General features: G+C 37.9%; 1 protein-coding gene across 1 annotated transcript; it reads left to right on the forward strand.

Moving 5' to 3' along the window:
- The first annotated feature begins 681 nt into the window (after positions 1-681).
- On the forward strand, positions 682-7795 carry LOC139740704 (EF-hand calcium-binding domain-containing protein 11-like). The gene is made up of 6 exons (XM_071651272.1): positions 682-738; positions 3577-3672; positions 4325-4364; positions 5680-5781; positions 6710-6800; positions 7704-7795. Exons 1-6 carry the CDS (start codon positions 682-684, stop codon positions 7786-7788), a joined length of 471 nt encoding a protein of 156 aa, XP_071507373.1. The 3' UTR covers positions 7789-7795.
- Positions 7796-10389: the final 2594 nt, after the last annotated feature.

The raw sequence follows: 10389 nt of genomic DNA on the forward strand, positions 1-10389 counted from the left end.
TTGCACTCGTTCGCTCGGTACTGGAGTTCGACTCGGGTCGCTACACACTCCATGACACTGACCGATGATGAAGTGGTGCCGAAGTCAAGAAGGTAAAATATCTACCGGGTACCAGAAGGGCAAAGAAAGCACTGCAAACAGTTAGCAAGATATTTCGGATCAGCGTTTGTGAGCACTGGAAAACGACGGGAAAGATAGTTTTTTAGACTCGAGCCTCCGTCGTCGTCGGGTCGACTCGACATCGTCCGTACCCAGTGCAGTGACAGTGTGATACCAACCCCAGATCCTACGTCCCACGTTCCGCCTGTCTGAGTTGATTTTGCAATTCCCAGTTGCCAGTACAGTAGCCTAGAAAACATCAACTGATCATACCAGACGCGATTTCAACATCATGGATGTGCCACTGGAAACTGTAAGTTTCAGATGCCATTGACACAATTCACTAGTAGTAGTAGGTAGTGTAGTAGTAGAACAAGTAAGAAGGTTGACCGAAAGATCGGTCTGTATCTGTCCGTCGGGGAATGTTCCGCGGAGACTGCGTCTGGCTTCACGGATCCCCTCCGAGGACAGCGTTAATGGCAAAATATAAAAAGAGTCCTCCGGACAGACGGATCTTTCTGTCTAGTAAGAAGGCTAAAGTGGGAGTAGTGCATAGACATAGCGTCCACTTTACAGCGTAAGATGCTTACTGACTACGCCATCGGCTTGATGCGCCTGATTTCACGGGATCTTCAGGAGGTTTGTGTAGTTTCCCATCCGTGAAGTTCCAGTCCAAATCATCAAGCTATAAGTCAAGGTTATGGGGGTCAATTGTCACCTGATAGAGTTGGATGTGTCAGTCAGGCTGCGCTCACATAGAAGTATACTATTCGGATATTCGGGCTCGTTTTTCGAGGGCACGCGAATAGCTTGAATCAAACGATAGGATTTCCTCACACCGGTTCACATAGGAGGGCACTATTCGAAAGTACCGAATAGCTGCGAAAAGTATAGCAAAGTGGGAATCGAACTTGTTCGATTTTCTTGCAGCGTATACCGTCTCTCGTTTATGAAATAATGACACTTTTGGTCTGGATTTGCCCTTTAGCAAAAATAAGCATGTAGACTGACATTCTGATGCAGTTTAGAAATTGTTAATAAGATTTGCTGGGATGTAGGAGGAAGAAATCCTCACTGCATGGGATGGTGAGTTGACGGTGCAGGTGATGGTGTATTGGGTGCTCGAATAGCGAATACCGAACACCGAATACCGAATACCGAATACCAAATACTTCTATGTGAACGCAGCCTTCGGTGACCCCGTACGCCCTAGTCAGGTTAAAGTCACAGTCCGGGTCTGGTTAAGGTCGTGAGGTACAGTATAGGAGGGGAAGTCAATGCTGACCATCCCCCAAAACCAAAGCCAATCCCACTACAAGGCTATCCTGGGTTTTAGGGGGCTTGCCAAACAAGAAATCTATGACTAAAATTTATATTTTTCTATCTAGACTCAGACTAAGTCCTAAACCGTTACAAATGGTATTTCTAGAGAGTTAAGTGCAACTTTTACTACAAAAGGAACTCTTTCCGAGAACTCTTCACTAGTCAAGGCAGTCCTACATTCTATTCATTTAAAAAACAAAGACTTGTCTTGATATTCATCTAGAGCCTACCGTTGACTGAAAGATCGGTCTGTATCTTGTCATCGGGGATATGTTCTGCGGAGACTGCGTCTGGCTTCACGGCTCCCCTCCTATACACGTCTACGGAGGAGAGCGATAACGTCAAAGAAATAAAAGACTCCTCCAGACAGACGGATCTTTCTGTCAAAGCCTACTGGTACCGGTACTACCGATACAGCAAGATGCAAACTTGAATAAATTTACATGTTATGAATGATGTAAATGATGCAGTGTTGAGTTTGTAGGGTTTGTAACTTAGTGCTTTGTGTTTATACAAGCAATACGACAATGTAATTTGAATGAAGTTATTATCCAAATATACAAGTTCATTGCAACTGATTGACAAATTGCCCCACAGTGACGTAATAAAAATAAAGCACTGAATTGATCAGTCTTTTAGTAGTAGCCATGATAAAAGAAATCATGGGTGTGCGTACTTGAGCAGGATTCGAACCTATGACCTCCTTATCTCTGGACAGGCGTCATCTTCACTAGACCACCAAGCTTCTGCCCGACAGCAAGTGTCGTTTCTAATCCTATAATAGCATGCAGTGGGTACTGCCTGATTATTCAGATTCATGAAATTCTTCCAACGGAAGAATTTCATAAATGTGAATGTATACAACTTGTTTTGAACAAGGAGTTTTAGAGTCTGTGAGATTATTTACTATTTCCTCACAGAATTGAGTAGACTAGATCTGCTCATGATTTTGCAATATGGACATGATGTATGTGTGTTAGGAGCTGGCTGTTGTGTTCAAGGCTGCTTTGAGTATGTCAGCTGTCCCTACCAATTCACAGGCATCTTTTAAAAAAAACAAAAAACAAAAAATAAAAAAATCCCCCTAAAAAAAAACAGAGATTTCCAACCACTGGCAAAAGTTACATTTTGGGACAGTCTTTTTTTTTTTTTCAATCAGAATAAGTCAAAATATTAGTACACACCAGATCACACAATTCAAAATGTTATAGATCCTAAACATGATGGAGGAGGGATAAGTCATAGAGCCATCTCTCAAACTGAGAAGACTTCTCACAGAAGCTGCTAGAATGTCTGCTGAGGATGTCCTGGTGACGTCCCCATGACTTCGCGATGAATAAGTTGCCACCTTGTTTAAGACATCTCGAATGTTGCTCTGGAGTGGCCTTTGTGGTGCAAGTGCAAGCCATTCTTTGATCTTTCCAGTTGCACAAGTTGCTGCGACTAATCATTTGCATCAGTTGTGCAGATGTCTCCTTCAGCAAGGTGCTGCAAGGGCTAGCTTGATTGCCCAGGGCAAGTGAAAATCAAGGTTGGACAAGTGTTTTGGCACTATAAGGAAAAATGCTAGCCTGAATTGGGCAAGCAAAATGTTTTGAAGTTACCTTTTTTACCCTTTTTCCTTCTTCAAACCTCTTGACTTTCAAGTGATTTTCTGTATTATTTTCTCGTATCTTTGAACTTTCTTTTTGAGCAAGTGAAATTCATGTTCAGGCAAATTTTATTTAACAATTTGAAAATCTACTTGCCCGACTAGGCAAGTGGTGAAAAAAAAGTTTGGTAGCACCCTGCATTCAGTGAGATACAGAGTACATGTAAGCCATCTAGAAGCTATTCAGGTTACTAGTATGTCACCTGTCAACAGAATGCATCAATTTAGAGTGAGTAATGAGCATTATGTCACTTGCATTCTGATAGCATGACACTTCAGCTGCTTTAACGTCTGTAGCTTCTCATTGAATTTTATATTTCAGTTTAACCCATTGAAGACCCTAGTCCCAAGTATATTCAGGCAAGTGTCTATGTGAAATGGGCATTTTAACAAAATCAGCTCATCCTTATGCAGGCAGATGCATGGTTGATAAAATAAGACATGCTGTAAGGTCACCATTTGATGACTTTTGTTTTCCATTATTGTTGTGTCTCTCTGGACAGGTCTATCATGAGAGTGATGTCAATAGTAAGGGCTGGCTATCCAGGGAGGATCTAAAGGTTGCAGTTGTGAGACTCTTTGGATACAAACCATCAAAGGTAACTCCTCATCTTTAATCACATCCTGTCTTGAATCAAAAGGATGTTCGCATACCCTAAAAAGCAGCAAAAGCTGTTACTACAGTCTAAGGAAAACAGTGGAACTTTGAACTATAATTATGCTTCATCAGCATGGAATTTAGTCACAATTGTCACACAGTGTAGAAAGCTGATTCTTTTGAATACATTTGATTTTTTTTTAATATACACTTGAAGAGTTTAAATGGAAGAACTGATAGATCCAATTTAATCAACTTGAGATATTTGAGAGTGAAGCTGCTGAAAAATAAAATAATGAAAACATATGTGATAATTTCATAATATCTTTAAAAATATATCTTGTTATGGAAGGAATGCATTATCATTGAAAGATATAATTTTTCTCTATCTGATGACATTACTTAAGAAAAAAAAACCTTGATGATGATGTTATTTTCATTATTTTGTTCTTGTATAAAACAAATTCAATAGTACCCATATAAAATCATGGAAACAGAGATTTCCTTCAGGAGGAATTTGCTTGTAGATTATGCAAAAAAAAACAACAACCCAATTAGACTATTTGTATAAGCTAAGTGACAAACATTTAAAGGAATGTGTATTATCATTTTACTCCCTCTCTTTGCATATCCTGGTTTTATTTCATGTACAGTTTGAAGTGGACGATCTGATGAAAGATGTCCAAGAGCCAGGTAACAAGTTTGAGAGCTATCTGAGTTCTCGATCAGCTTTAATACAATTGTGGAAGCAGCTCAAATCACTAATGATAATAATAATGATAATGATAAAATGATGATAATAATGATGATGATGATAATAATAATAATAATAATAATAATAATAATAATAATAATAATTCACAATATTTATATAGTGCACTATCACATGAAATGTCACTAAGCTAACATTGCCTTTGTGAATTTCTAATTAAGATTTTGTTGCAGCTGTGTACATTTTTTTTTTCTTGATGTTCTTGCGACAAGTTGTAGGTTTGGTAGATGTAGTTATTGATTGGGTTAATGATAGTGTTTTGACTAGAAATATGTGTGAAGTGTACAGAGTCTTTAGCTATCTTCACCAAATCATCTGTAAAAGGGGAGGGGGGGGGGGGGGTTCTCTACTAGCAAGTCATAAGAGCGACCCAATCTGTGTGCCCAGAAACAGCAAATTGTCTGGTGAAACTACAAAATATGAAGAAAACATGAAGATTTATGATGTCTTTTGTAGCACAATAATAGCAGTGTAGAAAATTAAAGACCCTACCACACACATTATGTGAAAGTTTATTTGTACAATTCTTCCCAGCATATCTAATGTGTTTCCTTTTTTGTTTGTATCAGTGTTATGAAGTTTACCTTGATAACCACAGTGCTATTTGCTTTTATATTCAATTGAGCAAGAAAGTCTTGATGTTGTTACAGAAATTGTCATATACCTACTTTAACTCAGGGCCTGAAATTTAAACTTATGATACCAGGGTAGTAAGTATCTTAAAAAAGAAACTGTAACTTCTGGTAGGAACAAATAGTGTGATTGTCTTTGCTTAGATATACAATGGAAAGTAATATTTCTTCTCATGAGGAACATGTACATTTTTTTTCTTAATGCTAGGTTTCGATGTTATGATATCAATACCTCATTGCATACGTAACAGGCATTGATTCTCAAGAAGACTTACATTGAATCTTAGTGGGTGTGCAGAGGATGGTTGCAATTTGTGATAGAGTAGGTTGATGGGGACGTGGGAAAGACATACAATGTACTCTAGGAATAGTTCAGCATTGTAGCTGTAGCCATAGAATAACTGGACTTCTATCATTTGTTTGAAATTGTGACACTGTATTTGTGGCATATATGTTAGAAAGTTGACACATTGAAGATTTGTGAAAATGATCATTGTTACTAAAGTACTGGTGACATTCTGTGACCAAGATTTCATGTTAACTGAGGCAACAATAACAATGTACCAATGTGTCTGTCCTGCTGCATGCTCTATTTTTTCCCAAGGTATGACAAAGACAGAGTTTATCTCCACCATGAGATGCAAGCTGAAGGCACATGACATGGATGAACACATTCGACAAATCTTCCTGGCATTTGACAGCAAATGTGAGGATTTATGTTTTTGTTTATAATTTTTCTAGTAACACAACTTCGAACCATCGTTCATCAATTAACTCTTTTGTTGTTTAAAGAAGCCATTGTTTGCATAATATATTATAGTCTTAGATTTAGCATTGTAATTTGACATTTGTGAGAAATTATAATATGCCATTTCTATGTAAGGCAGCTGTAAGGAGCTGTGAATGTTTATAGAAACTAAGAAAAGCTCACAACTCAGAGGATATCCTATTTCAAGAAAAATATATAGAATCAACTCGCAAGATGAAAGCAGGAGCAATCAGTGAAACACAAATCTGAAAAGAAGAGTTAAAGAAGAAAGTTGTTTAAACAGCAGTTACATGGCTAACAAAGCATATTTTAATAGTAAGGAACTTTTCTTGAATAAACCAAGTGCGGGGTAATATGCAAGCTACCTCATCCTCATGTCACGCAGATGACTGTTTAGGAATGTCAAAGGTCACTGTGCCACATTTTATGAACTCATGGTCTTGGCTATCTTACTTCCTGGCTGATATTACTGAAAAATTCTACTCTGTTTGTGTCCTGTGAGTAACAGCTTTCAGTGAAAAGTTCCTGTGTAGAGGTAGTTCTCCTTCAGAAAACATTAATCACATGACCATGAAGTATTTAAATCAAAAATACAAAAAAAAAAATCTGCTCTATGGACAGTTTTTTTTTGTGTGTGTGTGTGTGTGATGGAAAGATTGCTTTATTGTTTCGAGGATACAGAAATGTTATTTTTTCCTTATGAGATGTTGATGAATGCTGACAATCATTTGCTCTAAAAAGTGTGAAGCTCTGAGATACGACAGGTTCAAGTTTGAGGAACTTGCTGTAGATACAGCTGTTATATCATCCTATTGCTTGAGTACAACATGTTCTGGATCTTTATTTACATCTTTCTGCATCATAGGTAAAGGATTTCTGACTTATGAGGAGCTTGAGAAGGCATGTGAGCAGGTAGCTCCAGGAATCAAGCCATTGAGATTACAAGCAGCATTCAGGTTTGTGGACTAGGGTGACCTGGGCCCCATTTCATAAAAAGTTGCTATGATAGCAACTCTTGCTGGAACAGCAATTGTCATGATAATGACATCAATCCAGCTTCCTGATTGGCTGTTGCTATGAGAAGTTGCTATTCTAGCAAGAGTTGCCATCCTAACTTTTTGTATGAAATGGGGCCCTGATCAGCGCCCTTTGTACAGAGTTTGGATTCGGGCCTACTGTAAATCCAGAAATGTTTGTGTGCATTTTTATTTCACAAATTTTGCGAGAGCCAAGATTCCACAAATTAAAATGCACACAAAAGTTCTTGTCTACACTGTGCATTGAAGCCAGTGGCAATTTGCGGAAATGTCATGCCGCAAAAAATTCTTGCTTTACAGTACTTATCAAGAGAGAGCTGGTTCATTCCACTGTATGCATATATAGATTAAAAGAACCTCCTACATATTATTTGCTTTGTGTGTGAACATAAAAGATTGAAATCAGTCTGAAATGAGCTTTTGAAACTGGTTTGATCTGATAGAGAATGCAGGTTTTGTTCAATTTGTTGGATTGTAAAAGGTCACAGAGGTCATCTGGCACATTTCTACAGATGTTTCAGATTTCCCAGATGAGATCGGAAATTAATTTTCAGTAGATGTGTAGATCTGTTGTTAGCTTGCCATGGGGTTATTTTAGCACACAGTGTTCTATATAGAGCTACACTTGTTTGTTACTGATATTCGATGCAATTCATGCAAAAGTAACATTTGCTAATCGACAACAAAGGCTAGGCAATTCTGTTTGGACATGTCAAAAAGGCATGACGGGATATGATGTAGTCAATGTGATGGCTATTATAAAATGATATCTCTACCAGCGAAGTGAATTAATCCTTTCTTTGTGTTTGTTTTGTGTGGTAGAGAGTTAGACAGAGATGGAGATGGGCGTGTCAGCTACCGAGACTTTGAGTTTATGATGAAGTATAGCCTGCTGGATGGCAGCTGACTCACAGGGAGGACTACAGACTACAAACACACCCATCTCTGTAGCTGACAGCTTCTTGTGAGGAGATCAGAATGGTAAATCTCCCTTTCACATGATGTTTTATTAAGTTTCAGAGATTGATTACGTATTAAAATGTATAAAACTAGAGCACTCGGCCAGGGGACCCGATCGAGCACATGAAACACTGGTTCGGAACACGGATTTGAAACACGGTTTTGTCAGGAGAGCGTTTATAAAATTTTTTCCCCGAGCGTGTTGGGGCTCTCGCTCAGACTGTGCCATTGTGCAACTCACTCTGCGCAGTTTGTTCCTCAGCAAAAGGTCAAACAGGGCGCGCGCAAGGCATTGTGATGTCATTTAAACAGTGTTTGCGATCGCGGTTGCGTTTATAAGATTTTTGAAACACTGTTTCTACAGAAACACTTTTGAAACGCACTATTTTGTGCATTTCAAAACAGTGTTTCAAAACACTGTTTCAAATCACGTTTAGCGTTTATAAGATTTTTTTTTTTTCTTGATAGAAACATTGTTTCAAAACACTGTTTCTGGCCAGAAGAAAAATTCTGTAAACGCACCCTTAGTTGAAACTTGTGTAGAGTTTTATCTTGAGGGCCATTCTCATGGACTTGTAAACTCATAAACTTAGGGTAAATGTTGCGTAACAACTGTACCAAATTCCTCCAGACACTTCGCATGAAACTAGCAGGTCAGAGTGCAAAGTTTCTGACTTTGCACAAAACTTGGCAAGGTGTTATGTTATGACAATGCATACCACAGAAAAATGTTTCATTTATTCACATGACTTCTGCATCCGCTCTTCCTTTAACGAGTGTTGAATGTGAGTACAGTGGGTTTAACAGCAGTTCTTCCAGAAACTTCACAATTTATTCATTGGAACTAACATCGCAAGCTTTTGGAGTAGTGAAGACATGCAGGGTAAAACAGTGCAAGTTTTCATGTCGCAATTTTGTGTAATGAGAATGACCCTTTGGTCAACGTGAGGGCATCTTTTGTGAGGTCTACTGGAATGTATCATTAAAGGGGAAATCCAGTCCAAATATAAGTCAGTCTGATAAAAAAGAGCAAAATCTTACGAGTTGAGCAGTAAATAAAAATTGACTGAAATCAGATGAAAAATAAGGAAATTATGAAATTGTGGAGTTTTGCTAGTTTCTGTAAACAGTTATTGTACATGTACAGTTGATATGAATATGCAAATGAGTGAGCTGACCATGTCATAACCTCACAATTTTCCATTGATCGTGTGCAAAAAAATGACAAAAATTCAATGTTTCTGTCATTGAAGTCTGAAACATGTTGTTATTCCTGGTTGAATAACTTCAGAATAGTGATCAGTTAGATATACCAGAATTTTACCCTTGGCCATAATTGTGTTTGGATGAAAAATTGAAAATTTCAAAATTTTATGTACAAACTATATGGCAAATTATGATGGGATGACATGCTCACTTTGCCATTTGCATATTCATATTGACCATTCAAGAACTGTTTTTTTCAAAAAGTGGCAAAACTTCAAAATGTCATAATTTCCTTATTTTTCATCCAATTTCAATCAAAATTTTACTGTTAAGCTCGTGATATTTTACCATTTCTTATCAGACTAACTTCTATTTGGACTGGATTTCCCTTTAAAAGCATTTGACATGAAATCTTTGGAGTCAATGCCTCATTATGCTGTGTTTTAGGTTTAGTTGCCCCAGCTCAGATAGTGTAGGTAGGCCACGGACAGACAGGTACATGAAGAGGGCATGCACATGTTGAATGTGCTTTACACAGCACGACGGCCCATATAAACATTTGGAACATACATTTCCATGACACCCTGAAGTTATTTTTCATTGGTGCTGTTATGCTTTTCATGTTTTTGTGTTTGTCGTGACTAAATGATAAATGTTTATGATTAAATTAGAAGGATGTATCTACTGACCTGAAGTCATATTTTATTTGAAGGTCTCTGGAAATGACAAAGGAAATGAAAGTTGTTTCTAAAAATATAGATTTCAAAAACATAATCTGTGTATTCAGATATATAGTGACGCATTTCTACATTGTGTTTTTGCAAATCAAATGAAACCATTGATGATTATACATACAATCTGTTTTTTAGTTGCTATTGTAGTTATACATCACTGACTGCTGTTTTTCTTTCTCTTCTTTCCAGTCTGCTCATTTTATCAAATCAACTCAGAGAAGCCATAGTCCCATCTCATCTTGTTGGTCATCGCTAACATCCAACTTGTGACGTGGAGAGAAAGCATTCTGGAAGGAGTCTAGCTGATTACCTGGTATTTGCTGTTGTCTTGCCACGGTGACTACATGCATGTCAGAATATCTGTTGATAGTGATGGTAATATTCCTGTTTATAGTACAAGGATGGTTGCAAAACTTCCGGAAGCCTTATGTCAAATGAGATTCAGGGTTTGTACTGTGTCACTGTAAGTTTTTACGGTACCTCATGACATCATCAATAATCAGTTTCAACCAATTTTGTTACTATCGGCAACCCTTCTGGTCTCTGATGCACTCATTGCTCCATAGCGTGGTAAGGCTTTACTCACACATGAGAATGTGACAAGCTAC

This window comes from Diadema antillarum, unplaced genomic scaffold (genome assembly GCF_040938485.1).
Source record: "Diadema antillarum isolate AM-2024a unplaced genomic scaffold, OU_Dant_1.0 seq00000876_RagTag, whole genome shotgun sequence".
Taxonomy (NCBI): Eukaryota; Metazoa; Echinodermata; class Echinoidea; order Diadematoida; family Diadematidae; genus Diadema; species Diadema antillarum.